Here is a 25,748-nt window from a genome sequence, read left to right as displayed (position 1 = left end):
TTGTGCGTCTCAATTCCACTGCTTTTTAATTATGTTTTTGAACCCTGGGATTCACAGCACTCTGGTGGCAGGAAACCAGGTAACGTTAAACGCCCTGCTCATCAATGACTCCTCCCATCCTCCTCATTCATTCATTCATTCAATTAACACCCCCCCTCCTGCTTAAGTCAGCTCCAATAACCCCTTTGGGACTCACCACATGCATCTGGTAGGGATCCAGGTAATGATTAAAAAGCAGTGGAACTATTCAGATGCACGACAAAGGCATTTTTTAAATCGACATTCTGGAGGCTATTGTGAAGCATTATGTGAAAATGACCTTCCTGATGACAGGACTATTTTTAACATTGAAAACATTTTTTGTGGGTTTTTGGTAAAAAGGACATGTTAAAGGAAACCTACCAGTTAGAATGGCAGGGGTAAGCAGTAAGTACCCTGAGCTGGTGCCGGTACTTACTTTCGTTAGTGTTAATAACCGCTGTATCGCGGTTTTAACACTTTTTAAACTTTAGAGCAGAAGAGGCTTCGGCTCTGCGCGCGACCGTGCGGACCAACATCTCCGGCATTTCCTATGTAGGCGCCGAAGCCTCTTCTGCTCTAAAGTTTAAAAAGTGTTAAAACCGCGATACAGCGGTTATTAACACTAACGAAAGTAGGTACCGGCACCAGCTCACCCTGAGCTGGTGCTGGGTACTTACTGCTTACCCCTGCCATTCTAACTGGTAGGTTTCCTTTAAAGAAAATCTACTGTCTGATTTATACCTTATAAAGCAGCTTCACTGATAGGATCCTCTTTGCACCTTGATCTGGTCTTGTAATAGTTTGTTACTGTTACCTTTTCTTATAAAAAATATGCTAATGAGCAGTGGGCGTTTTCACTAGAGCCCCTCTCTTCTCAGGCTGCAAAGGCTATTGCACGCCCCCTGGAGCACTTGTAGCTAATTGGCATATTTACAAAAATAATTTGTAGGAGAAGGAGACTATAAAAAAAAAAAAAAAAAGATTACAAGGCCAGCTCCTGCATCAGGGTGCATAGAGCATTCTGTTAGTGGCACTGCTTTGTATTGTATGTATAAGGATATACGGTATACAGTAAAGGTGTTACAGCTCTATAATAGTGTCAGTTGAAACCCAATAATACATATATACATAATAGCCCCAAAATATAACAAAAAATTAATGATTTCTTCTCTCCCCCCCCCCCCAAAAAAAGGTTTTATTTGCTTCCAAAAGAAAGTTCTGTAAAAAAAAAAAAATGCCACAAAAAAGTGTAAGAAAAAAGTTTTCAGCATGCAAATGTGGTAAAACAATAAAAATACTATATTTTTTTGTATTGTTGCAATCGTCATCACCCATAGGATAAAGAAAACACATAATTGATGCTATGCCATAAATGGGGTGGGGGGAATTAAACTTAAAGAAGAGTGGTAAAAATGCATTTTTTTTTTCTTCCTCCGAGTTAAAGTGAATTAATAAGTTATATGCACCCAAACATGTTACAATAAATAGCAACTGATGACACAAAAACAAACTCTTATAAAGTTACAGCTCTCAAAATGTAATATTGCAAAAATTTTAAAATTGCCTTGTTCGTGAAAGGTATAAGTATGCCTGGTCCTGAAGGGGTTAATAATATTTTAAACCGGGAAATTAGGTTAATCTCACATTTCTGTAGTTTCTGTTACATCTCATAACTTCATAACTTTTAAAAATTTTGCAGGTCTTGTGTCATAATAGCCACTTTTGCGCCATTTTGCAACACCTAAAAAGTTTTAATAAAAAGTGATCAAAAGGTCATAGAGTCCATCAAATGGTAGCAATGAAAACATCCACTCAACCTTAGAAAAGAGATACCTCCCATACTCCCGTACACCAAAGTATGAAAAGGTTTTTGCTGAAATTTTAACTTAGTAAAGAATGTTAGAAAATGTTTTATACTTTTGTACAAAGTATCATATATCAAACAGCTTTTAAGCAACAAGCATGAAGTGCATAGTAAGGACATATAGGGATGGGGCGGATGGAGAAAAAGAGCAATGTACAGGCAGTCCCCGGGTTACATACAGGATAGGTTATTAAGTTGAATTTGTATGCAAGTCGGAACTGTATATATTATAATTGTAACCCCAGCCAATTGGATTTTAAAAATGTTAGATTAACAATAAAGCTTAATTGCAGACACCTCTGATAACTGTTATAGCTGCCCATTTGTAACTAGGGGTCATCTGTAAGTTGGGTGTTCTTAAGTAGGGGACTGCTTGTATAGGGAAAATTTTTCAATGTATTTAATCATAATTCAACTAATAGTTTTTGCACAATACTGTTTAGGTACAGTCATTCATTTTGTATATTTTTTTTCAGTCCATTTGACAAAGAAGATCAACCCTCTGCTGCCAGTACTGTAAATAAAACCTCTACTGTGAACAAACGATTTTCCACATATAATCCTAGTCCTCCAGATACACCCTCATTGCGGGAACAAGCATTTTATGTAAGTAACTCCTTGAGGAAAACATCTTCAGGTTTGGAGGGTCTAGGCTGAATTACTAAATTTGACAATGAAGTAGCCCAAATGGCAGGAATGCTTTGGAATTCACAGCAATTCCATCAGAGTAGAAATCATATGGTTTCTGTCACCATTTTAGGGCTCATTCAGACAGGGGTTTTTGACATCTGTATGCGGTCGGTTTTCTCAAATGTTTCTAGGCATCCAACTGGGCAGAAAATAACATGCACATGTGAAAAAAGCGGATGCAGATACAGTACAGCCTGCAGATATCACACCTTCTCATTTTTTGCAGAAACATCCTTCAAAATGAGCCCTTTAGCTGCGTGTTTGCTGCCACGGCCTTGACTATCAAAGGTTGAATTCCACACAATAAATTGACACGCTTTGCAAGTTTGTCGATCACCACTCTGAAGAGTTTGAGAGCCTACTGGATCATCCAGTAGAACAGACCTGGGCATTGTATGGCCCACAGGATACATCCAGCTCTCTCTCTCTGTCTGGCCCGTGCGAGATCATTTAAATAGTTGAACTCTTTTCCACATAGTTAAATAAAGATGTTAGGTCCTTCATATTTTCATTGAATCATTGTAATGTTTTATTTACTGTTTTTTTTTTTTTTTTTCCTGTAGGGATAGGTTATGTACTGTATACAGTATTTTTGGATTTGGGCATAACGGAGATAAGTTTATTAGTCTGGCCCTCTAAAACCAATTTCCAATTTCTTGTGTGGTCCCATGGGAAAATTTTATTGCCCACCCCTGAACTAGAATAACTGCAATGTTCTGAGGCTGAGCACTTCACATTCATTAAAGGGGTATTCCCATCTGGGCATTCACATTTAATTTACTTCATTTGCCATATGTAAACATTTCTTCAATTGGATGTTATTAAAAAAATGTGTGAAGATAATTTCTCATAAATTTGGCCATGTTGTCCCTTAGAAACGAGATAGCTTCCTCGGATACGACCACCTCGCACACTGGCAGCAGTGGCCAGATATGCACTATTGAGCCCTGCCTGACCACCTGGATTCAGAAATCATTACCACAGGACGGCTGCGGGACCTGCAGTAACTCCCGGACATTTCATATACAAAAACCTTATGTCTCTTTGTGGAATCTCTCCAGCAGAGATGGCCGTATCCAGGGACACAGTCTTGATTCTAAGGGACCATATGACTACATTTGTGATAATTTTTTTTAATAACATCTAATTGAAAAAAATTGTGCATATATATGACAGATTAGTTAAATTAAATATGAATGCTGAGACAAGAATACCTCTTTAAAGAAATAGCTTCTACTTATGGGTTCCCTTCCCTGCAGTACAATGCATAAAGCGTTAAAAAATGTTTAATTGTACATTTTGCAAAAAACTGAACTCTCCTACTGCAATTCACTTGATTTTAAGTAAATAAGATATTTACAAATATATTTCAGCTCTTTTTTTTATTGTGCATATTCTTTTTATTTATGCCATGGAAAGAGTTCTCTGATACCAGATCTGGGAAAGCACAGCTGGCCAATGCTTGTCATGCTTCAAGAGACCTTTACTGACAGGTTTTCTCAGACTTGCTTGTGCAATGATGTCTCATCTGTCCAAATAAACACATATGAGCAGGACTACTATGTAAGTTTGCTAGATGTAGCATAGTTTAGCTACAGAATCCTGCTGCTTTATAGAAGCTACAGTATAATGAAGTACTTAGTACTGCCTGGATAGTTCTCTGTTTCACTATACATAAATATTATGTACAATGCAGGTTTGTATCTCTTTAAAGGTAACCTGCCATCCGCAATTGGTCTAATAAACCACAACCAGTATATTGTAAAACAGCTTAACGCCTTCTAGTTTTTGTTTCTTTCATGGTCCAGTGTGGTGGCATTATCCAGAAAATCAACTTTGAAGTGAGGGATCTATTGGTTGCATAAAGTCAAAGAGGAGGAGAGTTTAACACTGAAGTCAAGGTGGGAAGCTCTGGATGCCTCCCTATGTGATTGACATAATGGGGCTCATTTACTTACCCGTCCCTTTGCGATCCCCGAGGTGCGTTGTCCGACTAGGATTCGATGCTGCATGTCTTCAGGAGATCTGGTTAGTGATGTATCTGGATGCAGGACCATCAATTATAGTGAAGAGGCTTTCTGAGGAATAGAGAGCTTGATTTCAGTGTTAAAATTTCCACCTCCTTGACTTTATATAACCAATTTAGATCTCACTTCAAAGATGATTTTTTTGGATGATGGCACTACACTGGGTCATGAAAGAAAAATGGTTTGGAAGGTGTTCAGCTGCATGGCAACATACTGGCAGGGATTTATGAGGTCAGTTTCTACTGACAGGTTTAAGCCTTAATATAACTCTTTAAGATATAGTTTTGCTAAATAATTGTTGGAAATTTTAGAAATTTCATATTCATTCATTACTCAAAATGTGGCATGCTTACAATTCATGACATAATTTAATGGGACTGGCCTATTATATCAGACTTTAAAGAGACTCTAATAGGGTCTCCCATAGTGTACTTGCCCAGTTAAAGTTGGCAGTTCACCGCGGATCACGAGACCCCCGGGCAGCAGGACTCGGAGCATTCTTTTGGCGTATTGAGGGGGTTGTGCAGTTATTACGGTCTGCATGCTCGCTCTGTCGTAACCACTCCCGTGTCTGTGGGAGGAGCGGCATGTATCCAATGTTGGTCCAAGAATTGGCAGCCATCTGTTGAGATGGCATCCAAATGAAGAATAAATAAAGTAGAAGTACATGATTTAAAAAAAAAAAAATAAAAAAAATAAGAAAATACTCATGTACATTCACAACCACCTTTTTCTTTTGGGGGTGACAGGCAATACAAAGAGCACTGAGCCAACTGCTTCCAGCTTTGTGCTTATTAATTCCCATGGCAAATTTATGGACAACCCCTTTCAACGATGCCTGAATAATTTTCAGATTAACTGCTTTTTAAGTATTTTATTAATTTTAATTATGTTATTTCACCTAGAATATGCTACGACGTCAGGAAGATATGGAAAATGGAGCTGCCTGGTCAATTTCTTCAGAATCCTCAGATGATTCCTCTAGTCCACAGTTATCAAACAGTGCCCGACATGCACCCAAGAATATTGTTCAACCTGAACTTCAGGCTTCTGCTCCTGACATAGAAATATCCTTTACACAAAGAGAAGAGGCTTTGTCGACGGGAGTAGATACTGAAATCCAGGAAGGGGAAAAAGATGAGAAAATGGGAAACGAAAGTATGGTGTCAACAAAAGAATCAGTGACCAACAACCAGGTGATATACTCAAGGACATTAAGCCATATTAGTGAAGTAAGCTTTGATGCTGCAGGTTCAGACTTCCATGACTTGGATGAACTTCAAATACCATTATTATTGGATGCAAGTACTGCAGAAACTATAGATGTCCCAGCTATTTGTGAAAAAGCTGACAATTTGCAAACCACTATACAGCCTGCCTGTGTTCAGGAAGAGGGGAATGAAATGTTGGAGGTTAATCCAAAGACAGATCTACAGCAGAGGACAACTGAACCTGTTCAATCACCTGATACACAGGAACAGGGGGTTGTAACTTGCACGGAGGAACCTGAGCATCTATTCCATGTGACTGGTCGGCAACAACCTGCACTGCATTGTTCTTCTATTAATGCTACATGTTTGGATGTTGTTTATGAAGAGACAGAGACTCCCACCTTTGACTTGGTAAATTCTGATTCTGTAAAAAGGAAAATAGTTGATTCTGGATTGAATGAGGCAATTAGTTCTTTGAGTTCATCACTGGATGACTACCGGGGCCAGTTTCCTGAACTACAGACACTTGAAAATAAAATCAAGCATCTGGAAGAGCTTTTCATGGTAAGTTAAAATACACCATAGTAATTGTTAGCAGTCATTGAGTGGACAAATGTTAATGCTTAAAGATGTTTGTCTCGATTTGAGTCAAAAAAAGGGTTTAAACCTATCCCAAAATGATCCTGGGGTGAATCCTCTCCAACCCGGCTCCCTATCTTCTGCTGGAACTATGTTAGAAACATACGGAGAGACTGACCGGAGCGCCAAGTAAGTGGTTACAGTGACCGTGGGATCTAAACCTGGTGAACAGCAGATGCCAGTATATCCTACATTCTCTCTACCCCTCAGGAATGTTTTGATTTTGGCCAAGGTCAACTCGCCCAAAGTCTCCCTCAGCTCCCTCAACTCCCTCATTCCCACATCCCTCATTCCTGAGATAACCTGATTACAGGTTCCCTAATTTAACTTTAATTTGTTTTATTTTTTACATTGCAATTTACAACCTGACTTAAATGCAGTAGTAAAAAAAAAATCAAAGAATAATACAACTAAACCACAAGATGGTACATTAAAAATAACACATTTTTCAGTAAAAAAAGCCATATAGGTGGAGAAATAAAATGATCAATGTATTCAAATCTATTTTTACAAGAATTTCAATAATTAATAAATTTTGTGTACGCCTAAACGATAAAATTCCCACTCTCAAGTTAAATCACGGGGTGCAACAACGCTAGACGCAAGTTTTAAAAATGTAATATAAAAAAGTATAGTGCATAAAAAAGGGGTCTATTCCCAGGAATAGTGGTGTTGGGTGATGTAGTGGGATTCCTGGGGTCCCACCTACTCTAGATTTGCAAGGATAATCACTAAAGATTATGCCCAAATTATTTAATAGACTTGATTTTCCATTGTTTAACTTTCGGACCATGTGGTTTGGATACGTGTGAGTGGACCCACTTTCTGTACACTCAGGCTTTCCTTCAGTCTTTTGACAAACATGGACCACTTGTGGTCTTTGGGAACCACACTAGTGTTCCTTCATGGCAGATCCTCTCTGGGCTTTAAAGTGCTGTTAACATAAAATTTTTATTTAGAGGGAACCTGTCACCACATTTTTCACAAATCCAGCTAGTGACAGGTTCCCATTAAACCCAATTAACTAACTGCCACGCTTGTAACTAAAATTGTTTACCTGACATCCCCATAAAATCAACTTTATCTTATCTGTCATCAGAAAGAGCATGTCCTGCTTGTCATATGCCTCTTCACTATTCAGCACTTCATGTGAGCAGGGTGATGTCATCTAAGGTCCGTTACCCAGTAAAATTAACATCTACCTTATGTATGTATCTGATCACAGCATGCCTCCATAGACTTCATTCCCCCATGGAGACATAGGGAGGAGGAAATATGATTTCATATGTGAGGTTGATGTTAATGTTGCTGGCTAAAGTAAAGGACCTTAGATGACCTCACACTGGTCACATGACATGAAGTTCTCAATGATGTAACATAACTTTCTCTTAATGTTCCAGGAACATTCCTAACACATTTGACACAGCATTTCCTACCCTTAATAATAAACAGAGCAGTATAAGTTAGTAGTTCAATATTGGCATGATCGTTTGTGCAATATACTGCAATGCTACTACCGTATTTTTTGGACTATAAGACATACTTTTCAGCAATAAAATATCTTGCAGTAATGGAGATCAGGTGATGCCCTGATATAGAGCGGCACCCGATCTCCCAGAGAGGAGAGGCTCCATACTGCTCTTCCTACAGGTACATGACCTGCGGTGATGTCAGAATCATGTGACTGATCACATGCTTCTTACATCACTACAGGTCTCATACCGCCATGCTGCACTGGGACAGGGTATGAAGAAGGGGAATGGGGGAAGTGTGTGTGTGTGTGTAGCTGAGCTGTGTGTGTGGTTCTGTGTGTGTAGCTTTAGTGCGACCGACAGGGATATTTTGGTGAATGTACACATGAGTTATTTATGAACTCTTTCAGAGGTCGCATTAACGCCTCACCACGCGGTTCAGCGCGCGCTGCAAAAGAGGGAACTGTCAGTAGTGCAATCACAGCGCGCGCTGGACCGCTCAGCAGGACAAGTGACTAGGGGCAGGCCGGAGTGAGAGCACCCGCCCCAGGGGAGACATGTGGGCAGTGGCGTACCGTCCGCGGTCGCAGCGGTCTCCATTGAGACCGGGGCTGTCACTAATGCCGCTCTTTCCCCAGCTCTCCGCTCTCTCCTGACCCCCTCCCCCCTCGTCCGCTGCTCGACTCCTCTGCTCCTCCGCTCCCCTCGACTCCTCTGCTCCTCCGCTCCCCTCGACTCCTCTGCTCCTCCGCTCCCCTCGACTCCTCTGCTCCTCCGCTCCCCTCGACTCCTCTGCTCCTCCGCTCCCCTCGACTCCTCTGCTCCTCCGCTCCCCTCGACTCCTCTGCTCCTCCGCTCCCCTCGACTCCTCTGCTCCTCCGCTCCCCTCGACTCCTCTGCTCCTCCGCTCCCCTCGACTCCTCTACTTCCCGTCGCCTCCACCCGAATGCGACAGACAGCCGACTGTAAGTCTCTCTATGCATGTGCTGTGTTGCGCATGTGCTGTGTTGCGCATGTGCTGTGTTGCGCATGTGCTGTGTTGCGCATGTGCTGTGTTGCGCATGTGCTGTGTTGCGCATGTGCTGTGTTGCGCATGTGCTGTGTTGCGCATGTGCTGTGTTGCGCATGTGCTGTGTTGCGCATGTGCTGTGTTGCGCATGTGCTGTGTTGCGCATGTGCTGTGTTGCGCATGTGCTGTGTTGCGCTGTGTGAGAGTATGGGCTGTTTGTGCATGGTGTGTGCGGGTGCGCTGTGAGTGTATATGGTGTGTACATTGTGAGTGTATGAATATGCTGTGTGGGTGTATGTGCTGTGTGTGTTTATGCTGTACGTATGCGTATATGTTTTGTGTATGCAGCGTGTATGTATATACTGTATGTGTGTACATGCTGTATGTATGAGGGGGTAAGCAGCGCTCACCCCCTCCTCCTGTCCCGTGTGCCGACGTGTGCCCGCACACGTCGCCCTAAGGGGAAGGGGGGCCCCATGCAAAAGTTTATCATGGGGCCCAGCCTCTTCTAGTTATGCCACTGCATGTGGGCCACGAAGCTGCTGCTCCCCATCCTGCTCCATCTCTACCTGCCCGCAGCTGCCTGTGTTTGTGATCGACGGGGCCTAAGAGGTGTGTGTGTGTGTGTGTGTGTGTGTGTGTGTGTGTGTGTGTGTGTGTATGTGTGTGTGTTATGTGTATTACCGAAATTTTCATTTTCCTCCTCGGGTAAAAATACTCCTCAAAAATGGTGAGAGGAGTATTTTTACCCTTCTGGAAAAATGTTAGTGCGACCTCTGAACTCTGTAAATCTTACTGTTTTTAGGAAAGTACTTCTGCTATATAGGTAATCTGGATTTGTACATATTTTAGTGGAAATTTAGAATTTTCAAGTAATTTTGCATTTTGTTTGCTGAAAAGTTGTGTGATTTTATCTACCAGCTCAGGAAAACTATATAGCTAGGCACTGGCTGGATGCAGAACCCCCAGGGTTGGGATAGGTGGTATCTATGACCAATAGACTTTCCTATCCATCCATATAGTTCTATCAGAAAAGGGGTAATATCAAAATTCGAGAAACAGTGGTTTGAATGTGTGGAGTTCCCGGGGTTGGCAACTGAGGGGCTGCGGAGAGGTTGGTCTGTGCTAAATCTGGGGAGGGCTTTAGGGTTGTAAGGGGCATATGATTATACTCAAGGATGTATAGGGATGTGTTAAGCTGGGGCGAATCAAGGAAGACGTGCCAGACCAAAGGGTGTTCGGGGTGTGTTATATATATATTTGTTCTACTATATATTTTTAATACTGTGTATAGGACATTTGGCTTTCTGTTATGTATATTTCTGTTATCAGCAAAAGAAATAGAAGTTTCTGAAATATATATTTTTTTTATAGGTTTTAGGAGTCTTTACTTTTTTGATGTGTTTAACCCCATAGCGCAATAAGACGTACCCTTAGCCCATCGCTAACAAAGGACATTGAAGAGATGGCGTCGCGTGGGCGCCGCCATCTTGGTTCCGATCGTCTCTTCCCTTGACTTCATCGGGGAATGGCGATCCGTTGCCATGACTGCCTCGGGTCACACAAAGATCCGAGCCAGGCATCTGCTGCCAAAGCAAATAAAATTATGGGCTGTATCAACAGAGGAATAGATTCTCATGATAAAGACATAGTTTTGCCCTTATACAAATCCCTGGTCAGACCACACATGGAATATTGTGTACAGTGTACCAGTGTATAAAAAGGATATAGTAGAGCTGGAACGGGTGCAGAGGAGAGCAACCAGGATTATTAGGGGAATGGGGGGATTAGAATACACTGACAGGTTACAAAATTTGGGATTATTCAGTTTGGAAAAAAGACGACTGAGGGGAGACCTCATTACAATGTACAAATACCTGAACGGACAGTACAAGATCTCTCCAAAGATCTTTTTATACCTAGGCCTGTGACCAGGACAAGGGGGCATCCTCTACGCCTAGAGGAGAGGCGATTTTACCATCAACATAGACAAAGGTTCTTTACTGTAAGAGCAGTGAGACTATGGAACTCTCTGCCGCAGGAGGTTGTTATGGCAGTATCTATGTACATGTTCAAGAGTGGCCTGGATGCCTTTCTGGAGAGAAAAAATATCACGGGTTATGAGGATAAAACATTTATTTAATTCTTAAAGGATGGACTTGCGTCTTTTTCCAGCCTTAGTATCATAGTATATATCTATTAAAATGTGCGATTTGCACATTGTAATAGATGGTGTGCAAAATCCCCATATACTGCCATACGGTAGTATCAATCGGACAACCAAGGGTTAAAGTACCCTAGGGAGTCTGAAAAAATAGTAAAAAAAAATAGATTATATTAAAAAAACATAAAAATTCAAATCACCCCCTTTCCCTAGAACTGATATAAATATAAATAGTAAAAATCATAAACACATTAGGTATCACCGCGTCTGAAAATGCCCGCTCTATCAAAATATAATAATGAAATAGAAAGTCAAGGCAGCACCCTGCAGGAAAATGGCGTTTGGGTGCAGGCTATTAGAACTGGGTCAAGAGTCCTCCATGTATAAAAACTAAAAAATAAGCAGCACTCCAGTCATCAGATGCGGTGAAAAAAGTGGTTCTTCTTTATTCCATATAAAGTGATAGCAACGTTTCGGCTCCAAGGAGCCTTTTTCAAGCCAAACAATTAGTGCATGAGGCGGGTATACACTCACCGGCCACTTTATTAGGTACACCTGTCCAACTGCTCGTTAACACTTAATTTCTAATCAGCCAATCACATGGCGGCAACTCAGTGCATTTAGGCATGTAGACATGGTCAAGACAATCTCCTGCAGTTCAAACCGAGTATCAGAATGGGGATGAAAGGTGATTTGAGTGCCTTTGAATGTGGCATGGTTGTTGGTGCCAGAAGGGCTGGTCTGAGTATTTCAGAAACTGCTGATCTACTGGGATTTTCACGCACAACCATCTCTAGGGTTTACAGAGAATGGTCCGAAAAAGAAAAAACATCCAGTGAGCGGCAGTTCTGTGGGCGGAAATGCCTTGTTGATGCCAGAGGTCAGAGGAGAATGGGCAGACTGGGTCGAGCTGATAGAAAGGCAACAGTGGCTCAAATCGCCACCCGTTACAACCAAGGTAGGCAGAAGAGCATCTCTGAACGCACAGTACGTCGAACTTTGAGGCAGATGGGCTACAGCAGCAGAAGACCACACCGGGTGCCACTCCTTTCAGCTAAGAACAGGAAACTGAGGCTACAATTTGCACAAGCTCATCGAAATTGGACAGTAGAAGATTGGAAAAACGTTGCCTGGTCTGATGAGTCTCGATTTCTGCTGCGAAGTTGGGATGGTAGGGTCAGAATTTGACGTCAACAACTTGAAAGCATGGATCAATCCTGCCTTGTATCAACGGTTCAGGCTGGTGGTGGTGGTGTCATGGTGTGGGGAATATTTTCTTGCCACTCTTTGGCCCCCTTGGTACCAATTGAGCATCGTTGCAACGCCACAGCCTACATGAGTATTGTTACTGACCATGTCCATCCCTTTATGACCACAATGTACCCAACATCTGATGGCTACTTTCAGCAGGATAATGCGCCATGTCATAAAGCTGGAATCATCTCAGACTGGTTTCTTGAACATGACAATGAGTTCACTGTACTCAAATGGCCTCCACAGTCACCAGATCTCAATCCAATAGAGCATCTTTGGGATGTGGTGGAACGGGAGATTCGCATCATGGATGTGCAGCCGACAAATCTGCGGCAACTGTGTGATGCCATCATGTCAATATGGACCAAAATCTCTGAGGAATGCTTCCAGCACCTTGTTGAATCTATGCCACGAAGAATTGAGGCAGTTCTGAAGGCAAAAGGGCGTCCAACGCATTACTAGCATAATGTACCTAATAAAGTGGCCTGTGAGTGTATATACAAAGTGTTAGCCGTCATGTGACTGTTCAATTCCCCCCCCCCACACACACACATTCATGTGCATAACAATATGATATACATTACAAAAGCGGAGTAAAACATATATTTAGTGTTCATTATACATAGTGGTACAATGTGGTCATAAATACATTTTGTAAATAATGTTTAATAAAGCGATCAGATATAAATTTTGCAGATTCTGGAGCTGATCGCAACATATAAAGTGCATTGATATAATTAAAAAACCACAATGTGTGGTTTGGGAACGTACCGCAGTGTGTTGGCCTTCCTCCTATCGCCAATCTGAGTGACATAAAGTAAAGGAGGCTGTCAGCGTGTCGCTGAACCGCATAGTTGACACGCAAGCTCCGCATCCCGGACTGCGCATGCGCTAAGATCCCGGAAGTGTAAGAGAGCTGTCGGGGCACTGCCATGGAAACGTGTACTCAGCATCTCCGCTGCATATAGCTGCCGGATTTAAGCTGCTGCACGTAAGTCTAGGCAATTGTCAAAACATGCTCCATGTAAAAAAAGGTTAAGCACACTAGTCCACCGTTCTTAACCCCTACGGGACTCAGCATCTTTTGGCCTAAAGGACGCGGCCCCATTTTTCAAATCTGGCCTGTGTCACTATAAGTGGTTATAGCGTGGGAACGCTATGAGATATCCAGGGGATTTTGAGATTGTTTTCTCGTGACACATTGTACTTCAAATTAGTTTAAAAATTTGGATGAAATCTTTTGCGTTTAGTTATGAAAAAAAACAAAATTTGGCAAAAATTTTGAAAAATTCTTTATTTTCAACGTTCTAAATTCTCTACTTTTGATGCAGATAGTCAAAGCACCCAAATAAATTCATAACTTACATTTCCCAAATGTCTGCTTTGTGTTGGCCTGGTTTTTTAAGATTCCACATATTTTACTAGAATGTTATGAGGCTCAGAATTTGGGTGCCATTTTTCACATTTTTTTGTAAAATCGCCAAAACCTGTATTTAGATGGACCTGCTCATCTTCTAATTGACACTGAGAGGCCTAAATAATAGCAAGACTCATAAATTACCCCATTGTGGAAACTACATCCCTCAACGTATGAAAAACCACTTTTAAGAAGTTTGTTAACCCTTTACGTGTTTTATAGGGGTTAAAACAAAATGGAGGTGGAGTCTGCAAATTGTAATATTTTTTCACAATACACCCATTTTGGGTGGAAAATTAAACATTTATAATGGATTAAATGAAAAAAGGCTCCACAAAGTTTGTTACCCAATTTCTCCCGAGTACACGGATACCCCATATGTGGTGGTAACCTGCTGTATGGGCGCACGGCCGGGCATAGAAGGGAAGGAGGCGCCATCCAGAGCAGATTTGCTATGTCACATTGTACAGGCTATAATTTTTTTCTTTTTTTTATTGTGGACCTATAGGGGCTTATTTCTTTTGCCACATGAGATGCACTTTTCTGGTACGTAATTTTGGGACATCTATAGCTAATTGGTGAGATTTAATTAACTCTTTGTTGGTGGAGGAAATGAAAGTCATCAATTTTTAGGATAATTTTTATGTGTTTTTTTTTTTTTGGCCGTTAACCATACCATGAAAATAGTATATTATTTTTATTCTATGGGTCGCCACGTTTATGAAAATACTTCATTTATATATATTTTTTATTTTTTCCCATTTTTACTGAATAAAAAGTAATTTGGCAAAATTGTTGTTAATTTTATCATCACCGTCTTTCATATGCATAACTTTTTTATTTTTCACCTCACAAATCTGTTTAAGGGCTTATTTTTTGCAAGAATGATAGCTCTTTTTAGAGGTCTTATTTTAGATTGTGTAACTTTTTAAAATCACTTTTTTAGAGCATTTTTAAAGGGCATTAATAAAAAATCATCTTTATCAGAGAGTTTTTTTAGGTTGTTTTTTACGGGGTTCACTTTGCGGATCTAATAATGATTCTGTTTTATTATACAGATTGTTACGGACGCAGGGATACTAAATATGTGGGGGTTTTGTGAATTTTGTTCAATTGTACTGAATAAAAACTAATTTGGAGAAAATCTTATTCATTTTAGCATCACCATCTTTTCATATGCATAACTTTTTTATTTTTCGGCTGACAAATCTAGTTAGGGGCTTATTTTTTGCGAGAAGAGTTGTTCTTTTTAGTGGGCTTATTTTGGAGTGCATAACATTTTTTAAATTACTTTTTAGAGCATTTTTTTATAGGGTATTAATTAAAAATTATCTTTTTTCGGAACGTTTTTGCGTTTTTTTTTTCTACGGCGTGTACCGTGCGGGTCCAGTAACGATTCTGTTTTATTATACAGATTGTTACGGACGCGGCAATACCAAATATGCGGGGTTTTTTGTGTTTTTGTGTTTTTTATACTTTATTAAGTGTTTTTATGGGAAAGTGACATTTTAGGGGCTTATATTTTTATGTATTTATTTTTTATTTATTATAATGTGTAGTGTTAAGTGTTTTTGCATATTTTTACTTATACATACTTGAACCAGTGATGCTCTGATCACTGGTTTAAGTTCAATACACTGCTCTACAATACTATTTTATTGTAGAGCAGTGTAAACTGTCTGAGCAAGCTTGCGCATGCTCAGACAGTTTACAGTCAGACCCGGAAGGGGTCTGGCTGCCATGGAGACCGGGCAGCTCGGGGGCACATGCCAGTCCTCGGAGCTGCCCAGAAGAGGATCCGATCCCCCGGTAAGTGACACGGGGGATCCGATCCACAGCAGGAACACCCTTACACGCCGCGGTCATGCTTGACCGCGGCGTGTAAGGGGTTAACACCCGCGATCGGAGTCGCCTCCGATCGCGGGTGTTACAGCGCGGTGTCAGCTGTACTAGACAGCTGACAGCCGCTGCTTCTGGTACCGGCTCCGTTCGTGAGCCGGTCCCAGAAGCTGGACGTTATACTACGTCCCGGTGCGCTAAGCATCTAGCCCCGGGGACGTAGTATAACGTCATGGATCGCCTAGGGGTTAATTTATGTGTAGTCACCAGTTGTGTAACGTCCCTAAATTAAAGATCAACGCTCCATGGGAAACACAGAGGGCTGGGATGCCACATAATAATGCGGCCCCTACTTAATGACCCCCTATATATTAAAGGACGTAAAATGATGGTGGACCACACCTAGAATACGGAGGACAATATTAATATGTGCTGTAAAGACAAAAACACGAGTTATCATAAAAGCAGATCGCGTAAAAGTACATAACAAATTATTGGCGATATGATGAGGAGGGGAACAAACAGATGTCGTCCTGGTGGCTGGAGTTGTAAAGAGCGATTTCCTCTGTAAATAGACACAAACAAACAAAGAATGTATTACTATAAAAGTCAATTACACCAATTGTAATATTTTGCATACACAACTGTAACAGCTGAGGGCCACTGGGCAGGATGGGTTGAACTTCATCCAAAACCATTTTTATAATGTGTTGAGTTTATAATCCACATTTAAACCATCTGGCTTTGGTGTCTTTAATGTAAATATCCATTGCATTTCTCGTTTTTTTAAAAGTCGTTCTCTGTCTTCCCCACGTCTCAGTACAGGAATAAGGCGGAACCGTAAGTGTTTCTCTGTATGCCCGGCCTCCACAAAATGTTTGGGGACAGGTAAATCTCTGCGCCCTGCCCGGATGGTGTAGCGGTGTTGATTGAATCGAGTTTTAAATTCAAATGTGGTTTCACCCACATAGGCCAATCCACAAGGGCAGTATAGAATATAGATGACAAATGTACTATTACATGTAAGGTATTGTTTTATGTTGTATTGTGTATCATTATGTGTAAAACATGCACCCTTATACATTGACCCACAATTAATACAATTACAGCATGGGTAACAACCTTTTCGAACACTTCCAAACAGACTGAGTTGTTTCTTTGTTTTAAAGGAGCCTACATCAGATTTAACTAACCTGTCTCTGATATTCTGTGATCTAAGGTAGGAGAATAAAGGTGGGTTGTCAAATTCTGGGACCGTAGCATTGCTACCTGACAGTTTCGGCCAATGTTTACGAAAGATTTTAGCTACGGTGTTGCTTTGGTCATTATATGTACTGATGAAAGGAATTCGCTCCAAGTCGATTGAACCTTCCTTCGTTTTGAGTAAATCTGCCCTAGTTCTTGTACCCGCCTTATTCAGATTATGTGTAATAACTGTATCAGGGTTAAACTTTCTTGCCATATTGTGTAAGTTTTGAGTTAATTTAATTGGGTCACTTGTAATCCTTTTTACCCGGAGCATTTGGCTATATGGGAGGGATTTGAGTGTAGTACGTGAAATATAATAACGGTTTTTCACTGCGTTTAACCTCGTAATGGAAAATGGCGCCATTTTGAAAAATAGAAAAAATTCTATAAAAAGTGATCAAAAGGTCGTCCTAAAATTAGAAGCATTGAAAATGTCAACAAAAGTTGCAAAAAATGACACCACCCACAGCTCCGTACATTAAATTATGAAAAAGTTATTAGCGCAAAAAGACGGCAAAATGAGGAATTTTTTCCTGTACAGGAGGTTTTAATTTTTGTAAATGTATGAAAACATTATAAAACATATACAAATTTGTTATCCCCGTGATCGTATTGACCCAATGAATAAAGTAGACCTGTCATTTGGGGGCGCATAGTGAAAGCTGTAAAAACCAAGCCCACAAGAAATGGCGCAAATGTGTTTTTTCATCATTTTCACTGCATTAAGAATTTTTTCCCGGTACACGGCATGGAATATTGAATACTACCACTACGAAGTGCTACTTTTTACGCAGAAAATAAGCCCATACACAGCTCTTTACATGGAAAAATAAAAAAGTTATAGATTTTTGAAGGTGGGGAGTGAAAAATAAAAATGAAAAAGGGCCTGGCCCTAAAGGGGTTAAAATGTATTGATAAAAAGCAGAGTTTTGGTTCTCTCTGTTGCAGTGATTTTATGATGATTTATTAACGTAAACTTAGGACTATGATGTATCTATGAACTCTTCACATCATTACATTTAGGGGTGGTGAAGCACAGAATGATTTTCTGTTTGGGGCACATTTTTGCCAGCAAAGTAAATTTTTTTGCATTTTGTAAATACAATTTGACACTTTATAAACGTCATCCATGCAATTTTGATTTGAAGCAATGCAAATTTGAAAATGGGACATAAAATGATATGATTTATATAGTTTAGTATAATTCTTCTCATCCCCTCTGTGATCTGGCTTTATAGGCTGTTTCTGTGTCACCCCCCCTCCTCCTGCTTCCTCAGCATTTGAACAGTGAGCACAGTTAGCATAATTTTAAAAGTTGAATATAGGAGGACGGAGGCCATGGATAACAACTGTAAGAAGGTTAGCACACAGGTTTATCATGCTTGATATTAATGGTAGATTTACTTCAAGTCCCAAAATGCAACTGTTTTATTGAAAGCGTGGATGATAATTGTTATGGAAAATATTGTTCCAAGAAGTGGTATAAAGAAAGATACGCATCTGACAAGGCAGATCTACAAAACATTGGATTATTACTCTGTTTGTCTTGTGTTCTAGTATTCTAGTGGTTTGCTGTTGGTTCTTGGTATATTTAAATAAATAAAATGTGTGCCTATTTGTGCAAAATCCTACATAGAGTTGGTACTGATTGCAGGTGTTTACCAACTTAATACCTCTAGCAAAGCTGTCTGAGACCTTTAAATACTGGTGCCACAATCTTGTATCCTTATGAAAGGTTTTCATTTTTTAAAGTGTAACATAATAATACACATATAAATTTGGTATTCCAGTAATTGTACCAACCCAAGGAATAAAGTGGAGGTGTCATATACAATGCAAAGTGAAAGGTGTAAATGCAGATCACTCAAGAAAATTGTGTATTTTTTTTCCCACTTCAAAAATCCATAAGTTTTTCATTTTTCTGTGTACAGAGCTGAGTGAGGGCTTATTTTGTGCGTAACTAATTTTACTTTTCTGAGTTGTTATTTATTATTCCATGCCATGTACTGGGAAGTTGGAAAAAAATTCCAAATTTTGGGGAAAAAAAACCACATGTGCAGACACAGTTTTTACGATTTTTACTCTGCACTCCAAATAACATTCTTGTTTTATTCTTTGGTCTGGTATGATCACAGTGATACCAAATTTATATAGGTGTTATTGTTTTAATTCATTTTCAAAAATTAAACAAATTTGTACGTGAAGGGGTTAAATACTGTCACTAGGAAGTACAGAAAACTAGCTGCTCAGTGATGGCTTTTCACTGGTTGTTACAATGAGCAGAACATGTCTCCCCTCCCCCTGTACTTGCTGCTGCTAGATTACACAGGCAGGGGGGAGAGAGCAGGGGGAGTGGCAGCACTGAGTGGCTCTGGATACCAGAGAGAGCCCCTCAGGCTCATTAGAATTATTTTAAAAGGTCCTTTTAGAAGGAAGGTACCTGTGAATAACACGTATAAGAAGATTACCACAGGTAAGGGGAGGGGGAAGGTGAGTCACAGGAAGAAGCGGCAAGTAATTTAGGTGGAAATAGAAGTTTCATGGGTTCACCAACTGCCTCATCTGCATAAAGATTAAACTGGGAATTTCTTGGAAACTCCACGATGGACAGAAATAATAACTGTGAATTTCTCTACAATATTCTGACCGCAGGTTGCAGGTAGATGTTTTAACTTGGCAACTTTAATTTCACAATGTTTTCTTACAGCCACTGCACTAAGTATGTTTTTGAGTCATGTGGGAAAAAGTCTTATAGCTGGTCACACTTGTTTGTATTTTTTAATTCTGACAGCAGAAGCAAGGAGTATTCAGGAGCAGAGCATCCAGTATGAGTCTCACAGTGGAAAATGCACTAGAGAGTTTTGACTTCTTAAATACCACTTCTGACATGGAAGATTCAGAATGCTCGGAGGAGGAAGGTGTACCAAATGAAAGGCAAGGAATACAAATTTATAATGTAAATGTAAGAGATATGTAATTATAATATTCTTCCATGGTTTTCCAGGATGTAAAAAGGAAAACTATCCATCCAGTGCTACCTTAAGTCATATTCTGAAAATTGCCTTCGTAGGTCACATTTACAGGTGTATAGAGTCAAAAAAGGACTGATTTACCCTATGTAATTGACAGGACTCTTTGGTATAGTATACAATATTTTTAGAATTCCTATTTACTTAAAAATAATTACATCCAAACCAGTATGCAAAAGAGCAGAGAAGAGTCAAATTTTCTTTTGAGATGGGTCTCTTTTAGAGGCTGCAGAAAGAGCAACAAGGGTAGTACCTAGAAACATGGCATCATATTAGATAAGCATCGGCTGGGAATGTGAGTTGCATATAAATTCTATTCTTGCTCTTTTCTTGCCTGTATATCCAGTTCTTTAGCTCACAGAACCACAAGTTCTATGTAGTATAGTACCCAAGATCATGTGATGCTCCACCGTTAGTCTGAAACGTTGCTTTGTACATTCAGGCAAAAGTAGGCCTTGGTCCTGAAAGGATTAACAACTTGGACAGGTTGTCCCATGCACGTTGTCACATTGTCTATTAACTTTTGATGCTGTTGGCCTGAATTTTATCTTTGTATATTTCAGAATGCATTTTTGTGAATAGTCATCAGGGGTTCCTCATTTGTCCAGTCCTGTTAGAAAGGCTCTGAGTTATAATAACTAGCAGTGTATGCTGGGTGACATGAGGATTGATGCCAGCAGAAATCTGATACTGCCACTTAAAGGGAACCTGTCACCAGGGACCTCATTTTCACTAAAGACATATTGTAGAAGCCCATGACACCTGCAGTGCAAAAATGCCTCTCTACCTTTTCTAAGAATTTGCATTACAATATAATTGTGTGTTATAACTTACTCTTCCACTCTGACAAAATCCTGGGGTAGTCACAGGGGCTGGACTTTTGGTTTATATGCATTTCAAAAAACAACATGTGACTTGTTTGAGCTGCAGGCTGCCTCCTCCTTTGTGCTCCTGATGTCCTCTCACCAGGCTGTGACCTCTGAGAAGGAGCAGGAGGTGGAGCTATTCAGGAGCACAAAGGTGGGGGCTAAGATCCGAGGAGTGAGTAACACAGACGAGGCACATGTTGTTTTTTGAAATGCATCCAAACCAAAGTCCAGCTCCTGTGACTACCCCAGGATTTTGTCAGGGTGCAAGGTAAGTTATAACACACAATTATATTGTAATGCAAATTCTTAGAAATGGTAGAAGGGAAGACTTGCACTGCAGGTGTAATAAGCTTCTGCAACCTGTCTTTAGTGAAAATGAGGTCCCTGGTGACAGGTTCCCTTTGAAATTGTGACACAAAAACACAAGACCCAGTTCACACCTGTTTCTGTTATGCTCTTCGTTTAAGAAGAGCTTAACAGAAACTACAAACATGAGGTAAACCAAAGGTCTTCCATTACACATCTGCTATTAAAAGTGGAGTAATAGTTGCCAACCGCTGTGATATTTTTTTTTCAGCTATTCAATAATGAAAAGTTTAAGAGAATGTGACCACAGATGTGAACTTAACCTTTGTCTTAAAATGATCCCGATGTTGATTTGTATTTTAAATAATTGTTTTCCAAAGATACAGTATCTGTGAGCATTTAATATCCTACACATTTCTTCCACAGTGTAACCAGAAACTTGTGTCCTTTTCTTTTAGGATTGGGAGTGGTGAAGATGTACCTGCAGGGACACAAGAGCAGAAAAAGACAAAAATAGAAGATATTGTATGCTGCTCCTCTGAAACGCTTTCAAATCTGACCACTGGTAGTGAGCAGCTGGATAGAGCCTTGGTTATACACCTGTACAACTGCAATAGGCTGCTGTTGGTGAGTGACTTACCTGTATGGGGTATGTCTACATGGTCACTCAAAGCTGCTTGTGTTGCATCTGCTGAAAATGTGAATGTGGTAATGTAGCAATTCACAAACTGCAGCGACCACGACATAATAATTTGAAATTTTGTCACATTTGGATACAACAAAGTTCCCTTAAGGCAATATATATAACTGAATTTGGAAAATACCTGCATTGGGAACATTGTTCAGTTTACAGAAACTTTGTCACATTGAGGATTGTTGCCTCCAAAGTTTGTGTTCAGATATTTTAAACTTATATACTTGTTGTCATTTTCACAGCACTTGGGCACATTTGGCCCACTTCGGTGTCGTGAGTTATACGCACTTGACAAATTAATGAGGGAAGTCCAAATCTTGGAGATAATCTGTAGGTTAACTGAGGAGAAATCAGGCAGAATCCAATCTGCTGCAGAAGGTGAGTTCTTTTCACTTAAAGTTTCCTTTGGGGTTATCGAATAGGATTTGCAGTTCTCTCAGCTGCTTTTTTTTTTACACTGGTGAACAACGCTCTTGTTTTCTGTAAAGCTGCTGAGAAATCGGGGAAAGAGCATTCTAGTAGGTGATGGTGCCATGTCTTCTCAAAGCCTGCAATATGGCGTCTGTCTGCTGCACATGAGCCACATGAGAAAAGGGCCCGTGGTGCGGCAGGCACTAAGTGTGCCCTCTCCACTGCATGTGTAGCAGCTAAAGCCATTGTGGTAGAGTGTCACCAAACCACAGAAAGCCCAAGATTTGCACGTTATTGTGGAGCACAGCGGCAAAAGGTTAAACAGGTCTTCTGCTTGTGAAATGTGCACCTCGTTCTCTGTGACACTGTCCCTCAGGTTTTGCATGTCATGGGGTGTATCAGGACAACATCTGTACAGATTTCTTCACAGTAGTTGTGAAGGTTTGAATAGCTGCTAATTATTGTGCAGATACCTCTTTTAGCGTGAGATCCATTTCTTCTGGGTTTTCAGAGGGACTTGGCTGCGGCTGTGAAGGTATATTGTAAAGCGCTGCAGAATTTGATGGCGCCATATAAATAAAGATTATTATTATTATTATTATTATGAGGTTTTGCAGCATCTGAGATGAAGCTTCAGTCTAATTACTTGGCAGAGAGGAGGGGCACAAACATTTAGGTTTGCCCTGTTGGTTAAACAACCTCAAAACTGCCCTTACCATGACAGGGCAGTTTGAGGTGATAAACTAGGGAATATTATAGGGAACTGGGGACTATTTTAGTTTCTGAATTGTTAATGCTGCCACGTGACTTAACTGCAAAGGCCCAGGGGCCTACTGAAACCTGGAGCCGGCTCTGTCTAGCTAATTGCATCTGTTGCATCCATTGGCAGCTGGCCACACCCTATCACTACCTTTCTGTTTTGTAATATTTTAATTAATAATCTCATAGATGGTGTTACACAGCAGAATTTCAGGATGTGAGGATGGTACAAAGCTTGGTATACTAAATAACACTTAAGTGAATTGCATAATACTACTAAGGAATAATGGAAACTGAAGCTGTGGGTGGAAAAATGGCTAATGAAGTTTAATGTAGGTAAATGTGAGGTTATGCCTACGCTTAGGCTGAGGAAACAACAGTACAATTAGGTTTTAAAGTAAAAGTGTCACTCAAGTAATATTATTTGTTTTTTCACATACAGTTGGGAAAATAATTATTTAACCCCTTCCCGACATTTGACGTAATAGTACTGCATCGCGGGAGGTACGTTCTGAACCGTCCTGAACGGAGCCGGGGACAGAAGCTGCGGGTGTCGGCTATATGTTATACCTGCCTCTAACACCCGCAATCAGAGATTTCTCCGATCGCGGATGTTAACCCCTAACACGCCGCTGCCGCGCTGACTGCAGCGTGTTAGGGGCATTTAAAGTGACTCGGGGGGGGGGGGGTCCGCTGTTCCGACTACCAGTGCCCGGGGCTGCGCGATCCTCCTTCCGGGAGCCGGGTCCGTGCCTTCTGGCAGGACCCGGCTGTAACACACTGAGCATTCTTAATCAAAAGAATTAATTAAATAAAGTTAAAATCCCCTAAACACAAATATTCCCTATATTCCCTGAGCAACATTGAGCTTCAGCTTACCTTAAATATTTTCAGTTGGATTCATGTATGGCTCTAAACAAAGCATATCAAGGTCAGGAGTTGCCTAGCCAATCTCTACTCAATTGCCCTCAGTGTTTGTTTTCAGGTCTTTATCATGATGGGTGACCCAGCCATAAACCATATTCAAGGCCCTTCCTGAGGGAAGGAGGTTGCTGTCCAAAATGTTGTGATACACTGTAGAAAAGTTCTCTTTTGATCTCTTCTAACCACATTACATTCTCCCATGACACGCCTCTGTATCATCCAGATGGTCATTGGAAAACTTCAAATGGGCCTGGACATGTGTTGTTGTGAGCAGAGAGGCCTTGCGTGCAGTGCAGGATTTTAATCCATGACGTCGTGTCATTTTTGAGACTCTAATCCCAGCTCGCTTCAGACCATTGACCAGGTCCTCCGTGTAGTTCTGGGCCGATTCCATGACTTCTTACAATGGGTCTTGCTCCACAAGGCCAGATCTCCCATGGAGTTCGAGACCAAGAATGAGGGCTATCATTTTTATTTATTTTTTAAAAAACATTTTAATTTGTTTTTTCAAACAGAACAACAACAGTACCCATTTGGGCACTTAACAAAATTGGTATTAACTTAGTCTTACATATTAGAGTCCAACATAAAAAAAAAATAGCGCTCGGCACAATCCAGGTTATGGCGATGGCAACCGCAGGCCAATCGCGGGGCAATAGTGTTTACTGCAGATAGACTCCGGTGATATTATCCTCTTCAAATAGCACTATAGGTGGTGCTCAGCTAGTGTGGTAAATAATCCAATGGATATTCAAAGAAGAAAAAATAAGCGGCACTCACCATTACTGTGCAATCGGTATCTTTATTTCGGGTGCAAGTACAGGGAGGAGCGGGACCTGGCGACGAGTCGTTTCGCGCCTACTGGCGCATCATCAAGCCAATCATATTACATATTAGAGTTGTAACCTCAAAATAAGTGTTCTGGGAAGGGGAGGAGATTCATCCCAGAGTCAGTCCTGTGATGCGGGAGAAGGAAAGTGTTCTGATAAGTTAGTGGAAAATGTTTCCCATGCAAGTTATGACTAAAGAGCTATACCCCTCAGGTTCTTAATATTGTTCCACTGCGTTTGAAAAGGTGGATCATATGACCTGTTTGTAAAAATCTATTACAAAACCTGAGCAGCAGTTGAGAAAAATATAATTTTAGTGATCAATGCCAGGCAGCTACTGCTAAGGCAAATACAATTATGGTTTGAATAAAGAGAAACATAGATTTTCATGAAAAGTACATAGTTTTTCCCTTCTAGAAATCAATAATTGAACCACGTATCAGATATTGTGTACAATACTAGCATGTAAAAAGTTAGTTAAGGGAGTATGGAGAGGGCTCATACAAGCTGGTGTTTGCTGCATATTGCAGGTAATGCTCACGATCGGAGCTTGGCACCAGTAGCGGGTGTTAACCCTTTAACTGCCACTGGCCCCAGTCAAATTCCAGCGGCGGCGTGTGGGCATCGCCAATGAGGTATAGATCGTCACTTGTACAGACCAGCGAATTTTTCATATACTGCAATACAGAAGTATTGCAGTACATAGTAGGAACAGTCTCTCTGGGATTTAAGTATGGTAGAGGATGTAAGAAATGGTAAAAAAATAAAAAATATTTGAAAAAACCCAGAAATTTCTTATTGTCCCCATAACCTGGAACTGATATAAAAATAAAATCATAAACATGTTTGGTATTGCACATGCTATATAACCTCAATTTATCAAAATATTATAACTGTTATCCCAGCATTGAACCCCATAACTGAAAACAGTGCTGAAATGTCCGAAACACTTTTTCACCATTTTCCATGACATTTAAAGGAAACCTACCACTTGAAGTGGCAGGTGTAAGAAAGAAATACCGAGCACCAGCTCAGGGTGAGCTGGTGCCGGAGCTTATTTTTGTTAGTGTT

The 25,748-nt window shown here is 40.6% G+C and overlaps 1 protein-coding gene and 1 long non-coding RNA gene across 7 annotated transcripts in view; one reads left to right on the top strand and one right to left on the bottom strand.

Moving 5' to 3' along the window:
- Nucleotides 1-25,748, top strand: part of RIPOR1 (RHO family interacting cell polarization regulator 1) — a 234,848-nt gene that overhangs the window by 164,302 nt on the left and 44,798 nt on the right. For 4 of the 5 annotated variants that reach the window (XM_072117796.1, XM_072117793.1, XM_072117795.1 and 1 more), the window contains 6 exons: nt 2,362-2,491; nt 3,995-4,138; nt 5,508-6,377; nt 19,647-19,789; nt 21,518-21,686; nt 21,996-22,131. In XM_072117796.1, coding sequence (XP_071973897.1) covers nt 2,362-2,491; nt 3,995-4,138; nt 5,508-6,377; nt 19,647-19,789; nt 21,518-21,686; nt 21,996-22,131 — 1,592 coding nt within the window. The remainder of the gene's footprint in view (nt 1-2,361; nt 2,492-3,994; nt 4,139-5,507; nt 6,378-19,646; nt 19,790-21,517; nt 21,687-21,995; nt 22,132-25,748) is intronic. The other variant, XM_072117797.1, reaches the window with a different exon arrangement.
- Nucleotides 1,558-7,756, bottom strand: LOC140070836 (uncharacterized). 2 transcript variants are annotated; one of them, XR_011849001.1, is made up of 5 exons: nt 7,655-7,756; nt 6,067-6,237; nt 5,504-5,715; nt 4,534-4,653; nt 1,558-1,762 (listed from the first exon to the last, which is right to left on the bottom strand). It is a non-coding gene; the product is annotated as an uncharacterized lncRNA (long non-coding RNA). The 2 variants fall into 2 exon arrangements; XR_011849000.1 differs by lacking the exon at nt 1,558-1,762 and adding an exon at nt 3,956-4,103.

Source organism: Engystomops pustulosus, chromosome 7 (assembly GCF_040894005.1).
Source record: "Engystomops pustulosus chromosome 7, aEngPut4.maternal, whole genome shotgun sequence".
Classification (NCBI taxonomy): Eukaryota; Metazoa; Chordata; class Amphibia; order Anura; family Leptodactylidae; genus Engystomops; species Engystomops pustulosus.
The sequence above is the reverse complement of the archived record's forward strand: the minus strand, read 5'-3'. Positions and strand labels throughout refer to the sequence as shown.